This window comes from Artibeus jamaicensis, unplaced genomic scaffold, assembly GCF_021234435.1.
Source record: "Artibeus jamaicensis isolate MK-2021 breed Jamaican fruit bat unplaced genomic scaffold, CSHL_Jam_final contig_399, whole genome shotgun sequence".
In the NCBI taxonomy this organism is placed as follows: Eukaryota; Metazoa; Chordata; class Mammalia; order Chiroptera; family Phyllostomidae; genus Artibeus; species Artibeus jamaicensis.
Window position 1 is genome coordinate 1,521,318 of NW_026521816.1, and position 22,197 is coordinate 1,543,514.

The 22,197-nt window shown below is 40.4% G+C and overlaps 1 protein-coding gene across 1 annotated transcript in view; it reads left to right on the top strand.

Annotated features, from left to right (window-relative positions):
- SH3RF3 (SH3 domain containing ring finger 3) overlaps positions 1-22,197 on the top strand; it is a 191,474-nt gene that overhangs the window by 26,544 nt on the left and 142,733 nt on the right. Inside the window, 1 exon segment of the mRNA XM_053665267.1 lies at positions 12,824-12,919. Within this exon segment, the coding sequence (XP_053521242.1) occupies positions 12,824-12,919 (96 nt within the window).

Below are 22,197 nucleotides of genomic sequence, written 5' to 3' on the forward strand. Positions count from 1 at the left end.
GCATTATATCATCTGCAAATAGTGACAGTTTACTTTTTCATTCCAAATTTATATGCCTTTAATTTTTTTGCTTGTCTGATTGCTCTGCCTAGGATTTCTAGTACTATGTTGAATAAAAGTGGTAAGAGTGAGCATCTTTTTTTTTATTCCTGATCTCAGAGGAAAAGCTTTTAGTTTTTCACCATTAAGTACACTAATTGAGAGTTTGTTGTATATAGTCTTTATTATGTGAAGGTACTTTTTTTCTATACTAATTTTATTAAATATTTTCATTATAAATGGATGTTGTATCTTATCTTTTTGTACATCTATTGATATGATCATATGATTTGTATTTTTTGTTTTGTTAATATGGCATAATACCACATTGATTTATGCATGTTGAATCATCATTGTATCCCTGGAATGAACCTCACTTGATCATGATGTATGATCCTCTTAATGTATTATTGTATTCACTTGTTTAGGATTTTTGCATCTGTGTTTACCAGAGATACTGGCCTGCAATTTTTTGTGTTGTTCTTGCAAGTTTTGGTCAGGGTCATGTTGGCCTCATAAAATGAGTTGGGAAGTATTCCCTTCTCTTCGATTTTGGAAGAGTTTAAGGAGGATATGTATTAAATCTTTTTTAAATGTTTGGTAGAATTCACTAATAAAGTTATCTGGTCCTGGACTTTGGTATTTTGGGAAGTTTTTTATTACTGTTTTAATTTCCTTAATAGTGATTGGTCTAATTAGGTTTTCCAGTTCATAGTTCAGTCTAGGAAGGTAATATATTTCTAAGGATTTATCTATTTCTTCTAGATTATTGAATTTGGTGGCATATAGCCTTTCATAATATTTTTGTATAATCTTTTGTATTTCTGTGAGGTTTTCTTGTAACTTTTCTTTCATTTGTGGCTTTATTGATTTGAGTCTCTTTTTTTCCCTTAGTGAGTTTAGCCAGAAGCTTATATATTTTATGTATCATATTTAAGAACCAGCTCTTTGTTTCATTAATTTTTTCTATTGTTTTTGTTCTGTATTTCATTTATTTCCCATCTAACCTTTATTATTTCTTTTCTTCAACTGACTTTAGGCTTAATTTTTTCTTTTTTTATAGTTTTTAAAGTGTAATGTTAGATTGTTTATTTGAAGTTTTTCTTTTATCCAAGGTAGGCCTGTAATCCTATAAACATCCCCATTAGTATCACTTTTACTGCGTCCCCCAAATTTTGATATGTAATATTTTCATCATCATTAGTCTTTATGTGGATTCTTCCTTTGAACTCTACTTTTATTTCTTCCTTGGACTAGTAGTTGTTCAGTAGCATGTTGTTGTTGAATCTCCACATATTTGTGGTCTTTCCACTTTTCTTCTTGTAGTTAATTAATTTCCAGCTTCATATTGTGCTTAAAAATATGCTTATTATGATTTCAGTCTTCTTAAACTTATTTAGACTCATTTTGTGCCCCAACATATGGCCTGTCTTGGAGAATGTTCCATGTGCACTTGAGAAGAATGTATATTCTGTCATTTTGGGATGAAAAGTTCTAAAAATATTGATTATGTCCATTTGGTTGAATGTGTCATTTAAGGTCAATCTTACTTATTGACTTTGTGTTTGGATGATCTATTCAATACTGTCAATGGGGGATTCAAGCCCCCTAGCATATTTGTGTTTTTGTCAGTGTCTCCTTCTAGGTCTGTTAGTAATTGCTTTATATATTATATTTTGATGTTCCTAGGTTGGGTGCATATATATTGATATGTTATGCCTTTTTGATGAAAAATTCCCTTTATTATTAAAATATAATAATATATGTATAGGCAGATAATCCATCAAATACCATGAACAACCAAGGTAACATAGGGAAACACACACACAAAAAAATGAAGTGGCTCCAGAAACCAAACTCAGAGTCATGGAAGACTATGACTTAAATGACATAGAATTTAAGATTTCAGTTATGAAGAAACTTGGTAAGATACAAAATAACTCAGAAAGGCAGTTCAATAATGTCAGGAAGAAAATTAGTATAACTTTTGCTGCATCTGCACAATTTAGGTATATCAAATGTTTTCATTTTCATTTATCTATCTGTGTCTTTTGATGTCTACTTTTATTTCTTCTTAGGGTATTTCTTCTTGTTACCTGCTTTGTCTTGAAATCTATGTTGTCTGATATAAGTAAGTTACATGTGCTTTTCTCTGGTGCTATTTGCTTGAATTTCATCTTCTACCCATTTTCAGCTCATGTTTGTCTTTTACCTGAGATGACTCTCCTGAAGGTTACATATATTCAGGCCTTGTTTTTTAATCCATTTCACTAGTCTTTGCCTTTTGATTGGTTAGTTCAGTCAATTTACATTTAGGATGATTATTGATATAGGAGGATTTACTACAATTATTTCACGTTTTGTTTTCTGGTTGCTGTGTATCTTCCTCCCCTTCTGTTTCTGTTTGTTGTTTTAGTTTGGTGGTTTTCTATGATTTTCTCTGTTTCTTCTTTTTCATGTTGCAAGCCTCAGCTCTAGATTTTTGTTTAGTGATTACCATTGGGTTTATGTAAAATTGAAAGTTTCGTATATAGTATAGTCCTTTTTCTTCTTATTGCATCTTATCTTCATTTACCTGTGCAAGTTCAGTCATTTTCTTCCTCTGCTACGTCTTTGTCGTCACAAATTATTCCTCTTTATACTATGCTTTTCCCCTCCAAATTGCAGAAGTTATAGTCATTTTAAAAATGCTTATCCCCTTTAAGCTTTGTTTTATAATTAAGTATATAATATCCTATTCTGAAATAAAGTTTCAATTTTTTGCTTCTGTCTGTCATCTCCCTCAAAGTTTTGTGTACCTATGTCTCTTTTTTCAAGTAGAAGAGTTTTTTTGACATTTCTTGTAATACAAGTCTTGAGGTGATATATTCCCTCAGCTTTTGTTTGTCTTGGAAAGACTTTATTTCTACTCATATCTAGAAGATAACTTTGCTAGATGTATATTTCTTGGCTGATGGTTACTTTCTTTCAATATTTTGAATATTTTATTCTACTCTTCCTTGTTTGTAAGGTTTCTATTGAAAAACCAGAAGATAATCTAATGGGATTTCCTTTGAGGTTTTATAGTATTTTATGTATAGCTGCCTTGAAATTTTTTTTTGTGATTAACTTTGACAGTTTGAATAAAATGTCTTGGAGAAAGTTTTGTGCCTTGGTATTATTGGTGTTCTGTTGGTTTCCTCTATCCTAAAGTTCAGTTTTTTCTTTCCAAAGGTTTGTAAAGTTCTCATCAACTATTTTTTGAGTAGTCTCTGTTTGCTTTTTTTTTCTTCTCTCTTCTTCTCATATACTTATGTTGCTCTTTCTGATGAAGTCAGGAGTCAGATAGTTCTCATAGAGTTTTTTTTCTTTTTTAACTCTTTTTTTAAATTTATTTTTTATTGATTATGCCATTACAGTTGTTCTATTTCCCCTTCATTCCCCTCCACCCTACCCCTCCCCGTCCCCACCATTACCCCCCCTTTAGTTTATGACCATGTGTCTCAAGTTTTTTAGATTCTATATTTCCCATACTATTCTCGGCCCCCATTTATTTTCTATCTACTATCTATGCTACTTATTTTCTGTACCTTCTCCCCCCTTCTCCTCCTCCCACTCCCATGTTGCTAATCCTCCTTGAGATCTTCATTTCTATGTTTCCACTCCTGATCTAGCTGTCCTTTTAGTTTGCTTTTGTTTTAGATGTGGTTGTTAATAACTGTGAGTTTGCTGTCCTTTCAAGTTTTTTTTAACTTCTTTTTCTTAGGTAAGTCCCTTTAACATTTCATATAATAAGGGCTTGGTGATGATGAACTCCTTGAATTTGATCTTATCTGAGAAGCACTTTATCTGTCCTTCCATTCTAAATGAAAGTTTTGTTGGATAGAGCAATCTTGGATGTAGGTCTTTAGATTTCATGACTTGGAATACCTCTTTCCAGCCCCTTCCTGCCTGTAGGGTCTCTTTTGAGAAATCAGCTGACAGTCTGATGGGGACTCCTTTGTAGGTGACTGTCCCCTTATCTCTTGCTGCTTCTAGGATTCTCTCCTTCATTTTAATCTTGGCTAATGTAATGATGATGTGCCTTGGTGTGTTCCTTCTTGGGTCCAACTTCTTTGGGACTCTCTGAGCTTCCTGGATTTCCTGGAAGTCTATTTCCTTTGCCACATTGGAGAAATTCTCCTTTGTTATTTGTTCAAATAAGTTTTCCACTGGTGGCTGTTCCTTTCCCCCTTCTGGTACCCCTATAATTCAGATGTTGGAGCATTTAAAGATGTCCTGGAGGTTTCTAAGATTCTCCTCATTTTTTTGAATTCTTGCTTCTTGCCTCTTTTCTGTTTGGCCATTATTTGCTTTCTTCTGGTCCACTCCATTGATTTGAGTCCCAGTTTCCTTTTCACTGCTATTGGTTTCCTGTGCAATTCCATTCATTTCAATTAGTTTCACCTTCATATGTTTGTCTAATTTGTGGCTATGATCAACCAGTTCTGTGAGCATCCTGATGACCAGTGTTTTAAACTGTGTGTCTGAGAGTTTTGCTATTTCTTCATCGCTTAGATTTATAGGCTCTGGGGCTTTGAGATCTTCTTGAACCAGTTTTGGTCTGTTTGTGCCCGTTAAGTATGAGGAGCGGAGCCTTGGACTCCCAGGTTGCTGGGTTGTGACGCTGTATGTGGGGGCGTGGTCGGAGCGGGGAAATGGAGGCTCCCACTGCTGTTTCTTGCTGCTGGGTGAGGAGCAGAGCCTTAGGTGGTTCACCAGGGCCGAGCCACTCAGAGTCCCTGGGTTATAATGCTGTAAGTGGAGGTGGGGTCAGAGCGGGGAAATGGTGGCACCCTCTGCTGCTGCTCACCGCGGGGACCCGCTGGGTCCTGGTCCAATCTCCCACTCCCTTGCTTGTCTATCTGCACATGAATGCGGGACCACAGTCAATCCACAGCCCTGCTCCCTTGCTGTTTCCCCGTTGTCGCTGGGTCTCTCACTAGGTCCAACCCTGCGCCTGGATTCCGCACTCCTGAGTCCGTCTGACCGAGTTTTCCTGTGCTACCCCACTTCGCCAGCTGCTGGTTTCGCCCCTTACTGGTCAGGCTGAAGAATTTGTTGTTAACAGACTTCCGAAAAATTCAATTTTTTGTGTTCTGACTATGTTTTCTGTTGCTAATATTTAGTTGTCTCTAAACTTGGTTGTGTGAGAAAGCAGGGCGTCTCCACCTATGCCTCCATCTTGGTGGAAGTCTTTTTTTAAACTCTTAATTCTCTCTATTTTCCTGGGTTTCTGGGTCATTTCTAGGTTTCTATTTTTGAGTTCACTGATTCTGTCTTCCATATCGTCTGCTCTGTTTTCAATGTTCTGTCATGCATTTCTCATCTCATTTAATGATTTCTCAGCTCTATAATTTATGTTGGTTATTTTAACAATTGCAGTCTCTTTGATAAAGTATTTCATTTGTTCATTAATTTTTGTCCTTACTTCATGGAACTTCCTTTTTGAGTTCTCTTGTATCTCATGTGCTTCTTCATAACTGCAATAACACATTCTCTGTCATTTAACTCGGTCTTCCATGACTCTGAGTTTGTTTTCTGGAGACTTTTCATTTTCTTTATGTGCTTCATGTTACCTTGGTTATTCATGGTATTGATGGGTTATTTCTTTGCCTATGCATTTAACATATTCAGATCTTTCTTGTTTCTTTAGACACTGGTTTGTTATCAGCAATTTAGCAAGTTTTCAGATAGAGTACTTTCTTTTCTTTTTCAGTAGTTTTTTTTTTCCCTTACTCATACTATTTAAACCCTTGTGATTGCAGTTTCTTGGTGCTGTTTTGGTTAAGGAAAATTCTGTATACACACTGAGATGGTGAGTGTCCCATCTGTGACCAGCTCACCTTGGTTACGGAGCACAACCACTGTGATATAGATATGTGGCAGGTGGTAGAGAATTGGTTTAGTGAGCTTCCAGCACTGACTCCTTTTTACTAATGGTTGCTGACCCCACTAAGTTTTTTAGTGTGTCCACTGCTTCTGTTGGGCTCTTCCTAGATGCAGGGGTGGGAGGGAAGGGGGAAAATATATGAATTTGCATCTGTGCTATACTGTTTAAACACCTTGGTTTTCTCTACCTGGATCTGTTGGGATAGGTGTCACTATGGAGGCAAGTTCACTGTGGTGCAGCTCTGCCCCCTGAAAGCAAAGGCTGTGAGCACTACTGTACCACCTGTAGCATCTCAGCTCTCTTTACCAGGATCTGCCAGGATGGGTGGGGCTATGGAGGTAATTTCATGATGTGTGACTCTGCCCCTCTTCCAGTAATGGTTGCGGGCAGTGCTGTGTTGTTTTAAGCTTTCCGGCCACCTGCATCAGGATCTGGCCATAAGGAGGGGGAAAAGGTGGGGTGGCTTTTCTCAGGGATGAGTGCTTCCGTCCCTCTTACAATCCAGGTTGTAGTATGAGGGCTAGAATTCAACTTCTTCCCACTATTGTGCTCTCTGGAGCCACTGTGGTTATGGGACTGTGCCTGTAGCAACTGTACCTGTCCTTCCCATACGGCTTCTCCCCTTTGTGTTCCAATATGCCTATCTTCATATGTTTCAGTGCATAGATATTTCAGGCAAGTTTGGTTGTTGAGCAGGGGATCTTTTGTTGTAATTTTAAGGGAGAAACAAAGGCAGCAACTCACTCTGCCATGATGGTGATGTCTCACTCAGATTTTCTATACAGACAATCATGTCATCTGTGAACAAAGTTTTATTTCTTCCTTTCCAATTTGAATATCCTTTATTTACTTTTTGGTCTCATTGTTTTATGTAGGACTTTCAGTATGTTGTAAGGCTGTGGTTAGAGGGGACATACTTGCCTTATTCCTGATCTTAGTGGGAAGCTGCGTGTTTCTGATAATTAACTATGATGTTAACTATAGTACTTTTGGTAAATTTTCTTTACCATGTTGAGGAAGTTTTACTCTATTCCTAGTTTACTGAGAAATTTTTAAAAATCATAAGTGGGTGTTTGATTTTTGTCAAATGCTTTCTCTGCATTGATTCATGGACAGTGTGATTTTTTTCTTTAACCTATTGATGTGATGGATTACATTAATTGATTTTTGAAAATTGAACCTGTGTTTTATACCTGGGAAATTTCCAATGAGTCATGCTATATAATTCTTTTTATAGTTTTTGGATTAATTTTATTTATATATAAGCATACACAAGTATATAACATGATATTTACACACACAAACATAATCAAATACATTGTTGCTGTTAATAGAAACTAGTATCTGTTAGATCAATTAAGGTGAAGGAAAATGAGACCTGGCCAGGTAGCTCAGTTGGTTGGAGCATTGTTCCATATACCAAAAGGTGGTAAATTCTATCCCTTGTTGGGGTACATATGGGAGGCAACTGATTCATGTTTCTATCTCACATCACTGTTTCTCTCACTCTCTTTCTTTTCCTCTCTGTATAAAACCAATAAAAACATATTCATGGGTGAGGATTAAGATTAAGAAAAGTGAAAGGTTTTATTTTACTTTCATTTATTCCTTTTCTAGTACTTTTCCCTTTTTGTGTAAGTTTGAGTTTTTGACATGTAATTTTTCTTCTCTCTAAAGAAATTTTAACATTTCTTCAAGACAGATATACTAGCAACAAATTCTCTCAATTTTTGTTTGAGAAAGTCTTTATTTCACCCTCACTATTGAAGGGTACAGAATTCTAGGTTGATGGGCTTTTTTACTCCCAACACTTCAAATATTTTACTCCACTCTCTTCTTGCTTGCATGGTTTCTGAGAAAACCATGGGGCATAGTTTGTATCTTTGCTCCTGTAGAGGTATGGCATTTTTTCTCTCTGGCTTCTTTTAATAATTTTTTCTTCATCTTTGATTTTCTTTCATTTGAAAATAATATTCCTGGGTGTAGGTTTTATGACATTTATCTTACTTGTTATTTTCTAAATTTCCTGAATCTACAATTTGATATCTGATGTTAATTTGGGGAAATTTCCACTCATAAAGATTTAATGCTGCTTGTGGTCAAATCTTTTTCTTTTCCCTTGCTCCCTTCCCTCCTTTCTTTTCCTTCCTTCCTTTTTCTTTCTTTTTTCCTTCCTTCCTTCCTTCCTTCCTTCCTTCCTTCCTTCCTTCCTTCCTTCCTTCCTTCCTTTCTTCCTCCCTCCCCCCTCCCTCCATTCTTTCCTTTTTTCCTTCTTCTGATATTTCCATTATGCATATTTTTGTAGTTGTCTCATAGTCCTTGAATATTCTGTTTTGTGTTTTTTTCTCTTTGCTTTATAGTTTTGGTGGTCTCTAGTGATATGTTTAAGTTCAGAGATTCTTTCCTCAGCTGTGTCCAACCTAGTAATAAGACTATCAAAGGCAAAATTTCTCTTATAGAATTTTTTAAATCTCTAGCATTACTTTTGGTTCTTTCTTAAAATTTCCATCTTTAGCCCTGGCTGCTGTAGCTCAGTGGATTGAGCGCAGGCCTGCGAACCAGAGGATCGCGGTTCAATTCCCAGTCAGGGCACATGCCTGGGTTGCAGGCCAGTTCCCTGCAGGTCAGTTCCCAGCAGGGGACACACTAGAGGCAACCATACATTGATATTTCTCTCCCTCTCTCCTTCCCCTCTAAAGATAAATAAATAAAATCTTTAAAAAATTATCAGAAAAAAAATTTCCATCTTTACTTACATTACCCTTCTATTCTTGCACACTGTCTACTTAATGCATTAGAGCACTTAGCATATTAGTACTACATTCCTATCTGATAATTTCAACATCACTGCCATATCTGAGTCTGGTTCTCATGTTTGCTCTGTCTCTTCAAACTGTGTTTTCATATATATATGGCTAGAGTGGGCTGGATATGGCATCAGTAGACAGGACCATAATTTATTTAACCAATTCTATTTTCCAAGAGGTTTGAAAGGGACCTTGGAGGAACTTCAAAACACTCTCCCTTGTTTTCTTCTCTGTGCTTTCTCTGAAAGGCATATCCAGCTCCCATTAGCTCATTCCTGCCTTGCCTCAGATGAACAGCCCAAAACTATGTGGTCCCTCTATTTACACCCTTCATTTGTCTCTAGGTTTTCTCTAGTTGAACAGACACTGTAATAAACATCCTCAGAGCTAAATCTCTTTGCATATATGCAAGCATTAATGATTGATAGGAATTGCCTAACTGCTTGCCATAAATTTATATATCACCCCAAAATGATAAAGCACCTGTTTCCTGCATGCTGGCTAACATTGTGATTTGCCTTTATATTATCTTTGCTAATTTGGTAGGTTAAAAGAACAAATGAAAAAGAAATCTTGTTTAAATTGTGTATTTTTATTACTAGTCAGGCATAGCTTTTTTAAGTCTATTTATTGGCAATTAGCTTTACTTTTTTGTGTGAGTTGCCTGATTCTTGCCCTTGGCCTATTTTTCTTTTTAAATATTTGTGTTTTTCTTCTACTGTGTTATTAAGTTTTTAATATAGTAAAAATATTAGTCTTTGACTCCCATATATACTGCAAGCATTTTACTAGTTTATTTGCCTTTATTTTGTTTTTGCTGTTTTTTAACATAGAGAATTTCATTTTCCTGTAGCTGAATCTTCGTTATCATGCTTCAAAAGACCTTTCTCAGCTCAGGATTAAACATCTGTTCATAGTTTCTTTTTGGACATTCAAGTATTTTTTAACATTTTAATCTTTACCTTTTATAGATTTGGGCTGGAATATACAGTGAGTTAAAGAACTAACATTATTTTTTAATGATTAGCCAATTTTAATCACATTTTTGTAACTGATTATCCCTGGTAAATGGGAAAATCAATTATTTTTATGCATTGATTTTAAAATTAGCAATATTTCTGTATTTTTTCTTATTCTAATTTTTAGTTGATACTCTGTTTTTCTAAGTAGAAAATTATATACTCATATTTCTAATATTCATAGTTCTGGTTTTATTTTCTTTTATTTCTTTGCTTCTAATTTTTAGACCAGACTTAAATAATAATGTAGGTATTATGTTATTTTCTTTCCTAACCAAAATTAATCTGGTATTTTGTTCTCTGTTATTTTTAATTTTACAAAATTGAATGTCTTTTTTATGTTATTTTGCTATTGCAAAAACTTACACTTATAGGAAACCTTCAGTTATGTGTCCCTTTGCATGTTCAGTGAGGTTCTAGGGACCTCTCGTTGGTAGAATCTGAGTTCTGGTTGAGAACTTGTGAGATGAGGAAGGCATGGTAGTTAGAGGCATTCTCTCTATATCTCTCCTCAAGTCAGTCAGCCACTTTGGCCCTAACAGTTAGTAGAAAAGTCCCCACACTCCAAATGGCTGAGTATTTGCTATAAGGAAACCCTTGTAAATATCATCCTATAGCCTAAGAACCATCTACCCTATAATATGTGAAATGATATGATTTCCTATAATATCTACTGCATTTTTCTAGCCTGTGTCAACTGAAAAAAGAACTATTCTGAAGTCACAAATTATTTTGTCATTTTGTATTTTTTAAAGCTGGTGATTGGGAGTGAGGATAGAGAAAATAAAGGCTTGCCCCTGAACTCTACTCTGATTTAGTAGTAGACAAGAGGTTTGAAAGGGACCTTGGAGGAACTTCAAAACACTCTCCCTTGTTTTCTTCTCTGTGCTTTCTCTGAAAGGCATATCCAGCTCCCATTAGCTCATTCCTGCCTTGCCTCAGATGAACAGCCCAAAACTATGTGGTCCCTCCATTTACACCGAAGCAGCTTCTTTGGTAATTTCATGAAGTCTGCTGGCCTAATATGTTCCCCTGACCTTGACTGAGGCCTTGAAGTTCCATATTATTGCTTTTCATTTAAGTATTGAAGTCTCATTTAACAGACAGATGGTACATTCAGACCCAGTAGGGGTTACCCCATTAGGCTGTTCTTGGCCATCTACTCCTTAGCATACTAGAGTCCAGATTCTCAAGTTGATCCTCCAGCAGATTCTTGAGGGAAAAACTACAGTGAGGTCTTAATGTGGCATGATGGTGGGGGGTGGATATTTAGACAGACAATCTTTGGTAGGTTCCATTATACACCCTGTGTACTAAATGAAGGATGGTTATTGGAGAGGGAACAGAAACTAGTCAAAGACCCTTGGTATAGGCACCAAGTTTTGCCCATGGTATCCCTATCTGGTTAACATGTGCTGCAGCTTGAGTTGTCTCTTTCTTCCCCAGTGTTTCTCCTGTTCCCCCTTTTGTTTTCCATCCCTTCTTTGACTTTTCTCTCTCCTGCCCCCCTTTCCAAAGTCCTTTGCCATTTGTCTCTGTAGATTCTGGCACCTGGAAAGGCATTCTGGACATTTCCTTCCTCACCAACTGCCCATCTCCCAACTCTCCTGACAGCTCTTCTTTCTTGCTTGCTTCATGCCTCTTTCTTTCTCTGTTTCCACTTTATGCATATACTTGATATTGCCAGGCATGCCAAAGAATTTAAGAGGGTTATTCAAAGCTTTGTGTACCTACCACTCCAAATAAATGGAGTTGGTTGAATTGAGGCATTTTTTTTTGTTCTCTGATCAGGACGGAAACTTTAGAGTTTTACACTGAATTTATATTTATTCAAAATATTTTTATTTTATTAAATAATGGGAACATGAATTTTGCAAAATAAACTACAGTAGTCTCTCTTTATCTGTTGGGTATATACATTTCAAGACCTCCAGTGGATGCCTGAAATCACAATATATACTATGTTTTATCCTACATATACATAGCTTCTCTTTGTCATATCTGAATTCCCAGCATCACTATTCTTGTGCTTTGGGGCTATTATTAAGTAAAATAAGGAGTACTAGGGCACAAACACTGTGATTCTGTGACAGTTGATCTGATCATCTAGATGAGCAATTGTTAACAGATGTGACACAAAAATCTTTAAAACATACACTATCTGTTTAGTCAGTGTCACTGACCTCTTTTTTCCTTATATTTTCAAATAAAAAAGTGAAAAGAGCCCATACAATCATCTGGTATTAATGCCCTGTCTTGAACCATGAATATATAGTTATATCTTATTGGTCACATCATATAATAAGGTTTAATCTGGTTTGTTAATTCTTGTTACCAGAAATCCTTATATACAAGTATAGGCACCTGATTTTTTGAAAAGTCACTTTAGAGGAAAAAGGGTAGGTAGTTACTATTTTTTGTTGTGTATCAATCAAAATTATACCTATTTTTGTCAGATCATCAAAAAATATAATGTAATTTTTGGTGTGCCTCAGAATTTTAGTGATTAGTTTATGTGTGCCATGAGATGAATAAGGTTTAAAATTACTGATCTAGATTATTATTAAGTGACTAATGGTCAAGGAGTGTATATAGTATGGTGATGCTGAACAGAGGGTTGATTCACATCCTGGGTGGGATAGTGTGAGATTTCATTATACTGTGCAAAATGATGTACAATTGAAATGTTATGGATTGCTTTTTTCTGGAATTTTCTATTTAACATTTCTGTACTGCCGTTTACTAGGTAACTGAAACTGGAAAGCAAAACCAAGGATAAGAAGAGACTACTGTATATTGTAAATTTCCATGCTTTTCCAATTAAGCACCTTTGTAGCTATAATCAATACATAAGAGAGATATCCTGAGTGAAAATGTAAGGGTTGACTGTTTTCACATGTCACATCTCTAAATGGATAATCAACCATTCTTTGAATAATTGCTTAGACTCTCTTCTTGGCTTCAGCAGCACTTAAGATCTCTTGTTTCCCTTTTTGTTGTGTGTATGTCCCTGTGGTGGTACACATTGTGGGCTCTGGCAACTCCAGGGTGAAGTCTTGTCTATGATCAGAAGAGTGGGTGACAACTGGGCAGAGGGAATGCTGGGAGACAAGGTCGGAATTTTTCCCCTCCTATATGTGGAGGTAAGGCTACACTGTCTAAGGCTTGCCTCCTCTTTTGCTCATGTTGTTTATTTCATCAGACCAGGTGGGACCTGACTTTGGAGCCCTCATTCTAACAGAGAAAGAGGCTATTCCACAGTAATTAAAAATGAAACAGGGTTTGTAGTCATTACTTCAGTGCTATGAAAACTGCCTTGGTCAGGTTCAAGTAATCTGTCACAGGCTGAGCTGTAAATTATCTCACTGTGTGGGCAACAAAGGAGGGTTTCTTGTGGGCCTTGCCCAGTTTTGATGGGAAACCTGTGCTGGCACCCATTTTCTGAGACTCTCCATAGTACTGTTGCTTTGTTTCTCCAACCCCAGAGGAGCAGAGCTCATACAGAGATGAAGGAAACACTGCCAGACTATTGGCAGTCTTCCCAGGATTCTGCATTATTGGGCAAGTTCATCCATCTGCCAGTCACTAAAGTAAAGAATATTTAGGCTAATTTGAGGCCCATTAACTTCCTTTCTCTTTTCTTTAACTGTGAAGCACTGGGTTTCTAGTGAGTAAATTATGGTTCATTCCTGAATAGGGAGTGTGTTAGAATGCTTGACTTCTCAACCCCTGTTCACCATTGTGTGTATAAGAGTGTTTGCTGTGTGTGTGTACATGCATACACATGCACCATTTGTCAGTGCATTTGCACGTGTGCATTCATGAGCAGACCACAGGTGCCACCCTGTGACCACTGGAGTCACCCCTGATAAGAGGCAGAGCTGGGACTTGAATACAGGTTATTTGCCCTAGACTTAGGCCCTCAGTCCCCTACCCTCACTAAGAAACCATGGTTCGCTCAGCTTAGAAGGTGACATGGCCAGCTTTGCCACACCTACCAAAAGTATGTGAGTGCCAGTAGGTATTTGTTAAACACATCTGGTGATTCTGGTTGCTTATGGGATAAAGCCCAATTGCTTTAGCATGGCATTAAAAGCACTTTGCAGTTTGACCCTAATCTATTTTTCTATTCTCATCTCTTGTCATTTCTTTCCCCTTCCCTAAATTTTCTGGTCCTCTCATTTATTTTAGGAAACCTGCCCAGGACAATCTGAGACTTCCCACAACAATAAAAATAAGTGCACACACACACATCCATTCTTCTATAGTACACCTGTAAGATTCACAATTTCCCTAACACCATATGACCTCCTATTTGTGCATTTGGTTTAATTCCCAGAAGGGTGTTCTTTTCCATCCTGCTGCTTAAGATAAAAGAACTTGATGCATGAATACCACTACAGGGTAGTTGAGAAGTAAAAAACAAATTGTGCTCTCAGACATTTCAGCTAGTGGAAATTTTTTCCCAGACAGACTCTTACAGGAGTACTCAAAGACATATATAGGAATATTCATAGAAACATCACTCTGATGGCCCCCAACTATTGTACAAACAATTCAAATGTCCACCAACAATAGAATGGCTAAATATAGTATGTCCACAGAACAAACTACTATCCAGCAGTGAAAATGAGCAAAAGATTACTATACTTAAAAGCATGGGTGACTCTCACAAACAAATTTTTGAAAAAAGCCACACACAAAAACATATGCTGAAAGATTTTTTTTGTAAAGGAAGTTCAAAATCAGATAGAATTAGTCCAGGGTCATGATGGCTTTTTGAGTAGTGGTGACTTTGGGGGAAAATTGACTGGAAGAGATAAGAGGGAGGCTTGTAGACATGGAGATGTTTAATACCTTGGTCTTGGGAATAGCTACACAGATGGAGCAACTATAAAATGATGCACAGTTAATGTTTGTACACTCTTCTTTAGACTACAATTTAAGAAGCTTGGAGAAAGCTTGTAGAGAACCCCAAGGTAGTGGCACCCATGCCCTTCCAAAGGCCAAGTAAGGCTCATCAACTTCCCCCTTTCCTCAGAGGTTCAGGCAAGGCCAGGGAAGCAGAACACTTGTGCACAGGGCTGGGAATCCAAACAGCTGGGCTTCCTGATGGCTTCCTGTGGTTCTGCAGGCATCTGCAAAGGCCATGCTAGCGAGTCGGCCATCTGTGCCTTCCCAATGTCTGACTTTCTAGCCATTTAGGATGTTCCTTTGAAATACTCCTCCTTCTAGGATGTAACAGAGGCTCCTTCATCTTTCTGTCCCCATGGCCCTTCCTGTCCCCACATCTCCACTCACAGGCCCGTCTGTCCTCCGAGCACAGCCTCCTCAGACACTATGTGTTTCCTCAAAGAGGGTATACCATGGCCCTTAAAGTTCTGGGGCCTTCTACCAGGAGCCATGGCAGGCACACCTGGAACAGCCCCAGGCAAAGGCCTGCCTCCTCCTTGTGCCATCCCTTCTTGGGCTGGGCTGTGGCCCATGTAGTGCCCCATCCCACACAGTACCCTCAGTGCCCTAGCTGCAGCCACAGCACTGCCTGAGATGCTCTGAAACACACTCTTGGTTCATCAACAACTAAAGACAAGAAGTTCATAGTGGGTATTTCCTGAGATTATTTCTCTGTTTACATATCAATTCCCTTTTAAAGCACTTATGGAATAAAAGCCCCATGTGACTCTTGCTTCATAGGTAGCCTTGGGATGGAACTGGGTGGGTCAGAAGAAGAATAATTTAGCCGAGACTATCTTCTTCTGAGACTGAATGAGCATTTGAGATCAGAATGGCTAGAGCTTGGGTCCTTCACAGAGCTTGAATGTGAGCCAGACCTGCATTTCAGGAGGGAGCCTTGGCTTTTGTTTTGGGCTGCTGTTCAGGCAGATGGCACAATTTGGAATGCTGTTTCTCTCCAGAGGTGAGCCTGGCACTCATGAGGTCATGTGGCTGGATTCATGATCCTCATAGGACTGAATTACAAAGAGCTCTCCTCTAGCCCTTCCAGCTGTGGTTTGAAGTGTGGTACAGGCTGCAGACAGGCTTGTGGGCAAGCATGCACTGGGGTCCTGCAGTGCACCAAGGTGCTCCCCTCACCTGGTTTCCCATGGATGCAGTTCAGGCCACAATGCTTGACCCAAGCATCTTTAAGAAGTAAATGAAAATGTTTGCTCTATAGACTGTGTGGTCCTCTTCCAGTTAGGTCTGTTTCTTCACCCTGGCTTGCCTGGCAGGTACATGGGACATATCGTATAACCTAGCCTGGAGCTGGCCTGACCTCATGCTGCTGTTGACCCATTTCCTGTGAGAGCAGACCATGTCTCCAGAAATGCCTGTGCTTCCCAGTGAATGATGAGAATAACCTTGTCACCCACCCTCTCCACAGCCACAAGGGACCCAGCTGCCAAGTGCACCTGCCACCATGACCTGCCCCTGCAGATCCCTGGCACTAAGTTTGCACCTTGCTCCCTTGCCCAAACTCTCCTTCACCACACTCTGGGAGTTTTATTCCCCAGGACTTTGACCCCCTTCACCTCGCTGCATTTCAGCTCTACTTCCTGACCTCCTGGCTCCCATTCCTGCAAGCTTGAACCTCCTTGTTCTTTTCTTCCCATTGATTTTGTGAGCAGTCATTGTCCACTGGTCATCTCCACATGGGGACTGATGGCTTTTTTACAGATGCTTGCCTGTTTGATGTCCTCACCTATAGCCTGGGCTAACCTTCCATTGGTGTCCACTCAGAACAGGGAGAAAACCAGTAGCTCACCCTCAGAGAACAAACCCAAACCCAAGGCAAGGTCTGCTCTCCATGTCTGTAGTTATGCCCTCTATGTCTGTAGTTCTGGAGTCAGAGTCTGACTCCATGACATTAGTCTGGAGGGGGCAGACAAATTGTCATCATTTTGTTTCTTTGAAATGCACTGTTCTGATGCAAGTGAGAATGATTCAATCTGAAGGAATTCCTCAGGTCTAGGGGGTAGGAGAGCCTTGTCCTCATGCGGGAAGGCAGAAGTTCTACCTGCAGAGGTCAGTGTGCTATGGGACATGTGGAAGCACTGTGATTCCTGAGCCCAGCATGTCTTGACTTGGTCTGGCTTTTGTGGCCCCACTCTGTAGCATGAGCACCTGACCTGAGGTCCTGCCAAGCCAGCCTCATTCTCCTTTTCCATGGGTCTTGAAGATAGCATGCTTGGGGTCTGCACTTAGTATGGCCCTCCAGCTGTTTCCCTGAGAGCAGGGCCTGTTTCTCATGAGCAAATGTCAGCCCCAATGGCAGGACCATGAGTGGGCCATGGAGGAACTCAAGGCATCCTGGTCTTTAGAGGTGGAACCAACAAGGCTGAACACTGCACACTAGATGTGTGATCCATGGCATGTTTTTTTTTAAATTCCTGAGCCTCAGTTTTCTCTACTGAGTGAGGGCAACAATATGGAACTCACAGGGTAATTGTGAGGCATACAGACAACAAGGGAGGGCACAGATCAGGCCTGCATTAGATTGTTGTTTGTTAAATGGATAACTGCTGAGTGGTCTATTCATGTGTTTATTGGGGATCTTTGTATCATTTCTGGGCATTGAGCATACTTGGCCTTGCATGGCTGGTATTTTCTCACAGTGCTCCTCTTCACTTCCCAGAGAAGGTAAGAGCCCTCTGAGGGCAGATGTGCCCCTATTTCTATGGAAACATGACAGGGCTGCAGTGGTTTCCTGAGCTGAGCAGCATTTGCATTTGGGTAATGTCCACGAGACAAGCAACATGCATGATAGGAGAGGTACCTCACCTGAATGCTGTCCTCAAGGAGTATTGGTGGGAGCAGCCTCAGTCTGGAGAGATCTAGAGAGAGAATGCAGCAGTGCTCTGGCTGTTCTGCTCTGAGTCTCAGTGGGGGACTTGCATGGAGGCTTATGAGATGCATTAGCAAATTTGCCTGTGATGCTTGTCTGAGGGGAAAAAAACCTCTCCATGGGGCCAGAATTAAGATCTCAAAGACTGCAATAGGCTGGAAACACACTTGAAGAGAATGGTGAAATGCAATAAATATAAATGTCAAGTTCTACCTTCACATTTAGAAAATCAGTTGTTCAAGCAGAGTAATAGGGAGACCTAGATCACCAGCAGTTAACTGAAAAAGTCCTCCAGAGTTACTCAGTAATATAATGTTGCTTTTTTTATATACTGAACAGGATATTTAAAAAATTAGCTACTGTGTGGTTGGGATACTGTGCGATTGTGAATGGTTAGCTAGGTGACATAGTCCCATACGTTCCCCTCCCATACATAATCAGCCCACATCACCTCCTCTCTGGCAGCAAATGGGGGAGGGTCTGAGGAGGTAGGAATCCCTTTTTAATTCCCTGTGACCATCCATGGTGAAGAGATAAAATGGACCTGAGTCTGTGTTGTGAGGACAGGCAGAGACAGGAGTGTATCGAGCTCCTGTCCCTGCAGCCAGCACACACTACCCATGCTACTGTTTTGTTCAGATGAGAGTCTCTCAACATCCCAGAAGCCTCTGCTGCCTTCAAATCTGGATTGGAAGAAGAGATCCACAGCAGTTCCTTGGCAGAAGGTCTCGCTCCACCTCACCAACTAGTGTCCAATTAGAGTTGGAACTATCTATTACCTGTGTTTTCATTCACTGTCTGCTGTAGTTTATTCAGCTTCTTGGGGGTGTTATGGGGAGAGAACATCCTCCCCACTTGGATGATAAGGAACTCAAAGCACTTCTCCCTGGAGCACTGGTTTGTGGCACCAACCCCAGCCTGGGTTCTTTCCCTGGTATGGGCAGCAGACTGAAAAGGGGAAGGCAGTTTTCTTGACTACCAAAGGAGGCATGGCTTAGTGCCCAGGATTCCTCAGGGCTGTTTTAGAAAAAAAATATTTCAGGGAACTTATCTTGCAAATGTCAACATGAAAGATCTTGCTTAACCCAGCATATGTGTGTGTGTGTGTGTGTGTGTGTATCTGCAGGGTACAGAGGGTTAGCCTGAGATGAGAGAGGCTGAAGCAGGTGCTGAACCATGGGTCATAGCAGCCTCTGCTCCACTCAGAAATGAGATGCAGCAATAGGAGCCCAGACGAATTGGTGTAGATTCTGGTGACATATACTGGTCTGATAATTCAGAGAAGCCACCACTGCCTCAGTGGGTTTCCTAAGATCACCCAGGATCTGGAGAGAGAAGAGCTGAATGATTTTCTCTTACTTTCTGTGACCATGGCTGTGTGCACACAAAGTGCCACAGGTTGTCACAGACATGAGTCCCTCAACCTCTGTCCCCCCAATTGCTAGATGTAATGCTTCAGTAGTTTCATGTTTTCCTCTCTGTGGCTGGTCAGCCTTGTTGCTTTGGGTATAGAAGGAAAGCAGACAGAATTTCATTGGTGGCAAAAGCACACTTCCTTGAACCTGGCCCATAGCAATTGGAGTAGGATGAGCTCCGAGGGGATGTCAGCCTTGGGTGTTGTTGCAGTTCTGTGCTCAGGTCTTGGGTGGAGGTGAGAAAACATTCTCTGGGGACTTCCTATCCGGTAGTGACCTCAGTTGAGAGGAATCCTGAGACCTGGAAGAAGTTCGTAAAAGTACATGTAGCAACCACTATTTTTGGTGCCCATTCTCACATCAGGAAGGTGTGTGCCCTGTGTGGTCTGTGGTAGGCAGAGCTTTGGCTGGGCCAAGTCTGCTGGTCATTTTCCCCTGACCCTGGCTGTGGAGTGCCATGGTGAAGTGCCATGGGTGGAGCTGGGAGGCTCACAGGACATTCCCTAATACCACACCCAGGCCTGTAGCTCTCCAGCCCTCCCTGCTCTGAGGTGCAGGCTCAGGTCTGGGATAGATTAATAAGGGACTAAGACTTTCCAGTCTCCAGCCCCTCAGCTCTTGTGTCCACTCTGGCATTGCCTGACCCCTCCCAATATCTTCTCAATGCCTCCATACCCACCACACTGATGGAACCACTCAGGTTCCCAAATTAAAACATGGGTTCTCTTCAGTCTGCTTTTCTCCCTCAGTTCATAAATCTGCTTTGCCATCAGTTCTGTCTCTGAAATACTCCTAAAATGTAACAAATATATATGATATAAATTAATAAACAACACATAGCCACTACATGTCAGGTGCTAATCTCACCAGTTACACCAGGAAACTAATAAAAAACCCTTTTTTTGGTGGGACTCACATTCTAGTGTGGGGGACAGACAGCAAATCAGTTACATAGATCAATTATATAAACATATTAGAGAGTGAAAAAAACTGCAATGGCTGTGGGTGCTGGTATGCTGTCAAGTCTCTAGCCACTGTCTGCCAAGTGGGAATAGTGATCAGTGAGGGCAATTCAGATAGAAGATTCTGGCCCTGTGGGCCATGGAGGGAGAAAACCCAGATCCAAACAGGTATGAGGAAGCTGGAAGGTAAGGCCTGTGGTGAGGAGTGGTCCTTCTAGCAGTCTTGGTGTGTTGCTGAAGTCAGGAGTTTTGTCTCTCTGATAGTCCATATCAGATCCAAGACAGCTAATGTTTGTCACTCCACCCTTAGCTGGATGCATCCTGAGTGGCTTTTGCAGAAGGAAAGACTATTTCCCAAACCTGAGCCAAACCATGGCCATGTGGTGGGTCTGTCCTCTGGCCCTGAGGCCCCAGGGCCACTCCGCCCTGTCCTCTCTTCCCCTCCTACTGCTCTGTGTGCCAGTGGTCAGAATTCTGCATTGGCCTTCCACAGTGTGACTGGTACTCACCTGCCTGAAGGAGAGAACACTCAGGAACTCCTGTCCTGGGGATACTGCAGGCCTGGAGCACCTGCAGGCACAATCTCAGGGGAGCTGAATTCTTGACAGTGAGAGAGGTTGGGGAGGAAGGGTGGGCTCCAGTGGGGGGGGCAACCTCATCCCAGGGCCAGTGGGAGCCCAGAGGATTCTGACTGTGGGGAACAGATGCCAGCCCTTCTCTGTTGGTGTTAGTACATGTTTGTCTCAGTTGTGGTATTGAATGAATCCTATGTGGTTTGAGGGAAAACTGTTGATAGGATGCTACTTATGAAAAAAATGAATTAATATTTATACAAAATGATGGAGGCAAAAGCTAAAATCTTGATTTAGTAAAATAAATGTAATGTCCCAAAACAGTAGGTAGTTATTAATGACAGTTATTTCCCATTTGAAAGTCCTTATCTTCAGCACAATAATTAAAATTACATTGTTAGACAATTTTGTTCAAAGCCTTATTTGATTGTGATGTTGAACTCAATTTGTCTTGCTCATGTAGATTGGTTATCTTATTGTTGTTTCTTTTTTTTATAAATAGAAAATACTATTTTGAGCTAGTGTCACTAAATATGGTATTTAAGCATTTGGTAATAACGTACAGGCACAATTGGATGCTTTTTTACTGGAAACAGAATCCCTCTAGAATTCTTAATTGTATGTGCTCTGTCCTGTTTTAAAGCTGTGAACATCCCTTCCAGGTGCTAGATTTGGCATTCCTGATGCAAAGAAGAAACTGTTTGTTATTTCTTCAATTTTGTCTTGGTTTTCCCCTCCTTGGCTAGAGCAGGTAGTATGTTTTCAGGGACAGAGATGAGGGCTGTGGCTTCTGAGGAATGCTCTAAGCCCCTTCTTCCCCTTAGTGCACTCCACAGACCCTACATTCTAATTGGGATCCTGTGGGCATGTTTGCAGGTGTGTTCCTTGTTAAGCAGAGCCCATTCTTAGTCACCAGTCCTGGTCTCTGCTTCTCCCTCCTTCTTCCAAGGACTCCCTCAGCTCCTCAAAGAGAAACTCAGTATGTCATGAATCAATGTGGGTGGTGGGAGAGGAAAATGGGAGTTCTAACTTTCTGCTCCTAATTGACCTTCCCCTCCCTCCCATCTGGAAATATTGGACTAGAGGGTTGAAAGGCCTATTGCTCTCAATCTTGACTATGGAACCCAAGGCTACATGGGCTTTGTTGGGTTGTATGATGCTATTGTATTGAATTTCTCCCTATACAAAATGTGGATTAGCACCACATCAGAAGGTTGTATCAGGAGAATCTATGGGGTGATAGGCACAGGCCTGTGTAGGTTGTCCAGCATCACACAAACAGAAAGCATTGGTTTGCAGCCACTGCATATGCATAAAGGTGCTTCTGGAGGGGACAGAGACCTCTGAAAGAAGATGAGGGCTCTAGACAGCTGCTGAGGGTCATAACCAATCATTCCTTGCACTCTCACCAGCCCAATTAGTGGGGGCAGTGGCTGCTAGCCACGGGGGCTCCCTCGGATAAAGAACATCTTCTAGTTACTTTTTATTTCTGTTTTTTATCAGTTTTTACTGCCTTCTAACTTCTAGAAAGTGTTGGCAGAAATCCACCCACTGCTAACATAGGATGCATTGTGTGTCCCCAGCTAGCATGTCTCCATAGGCTACCATCAGGGCTGTTAGAGCATGAAG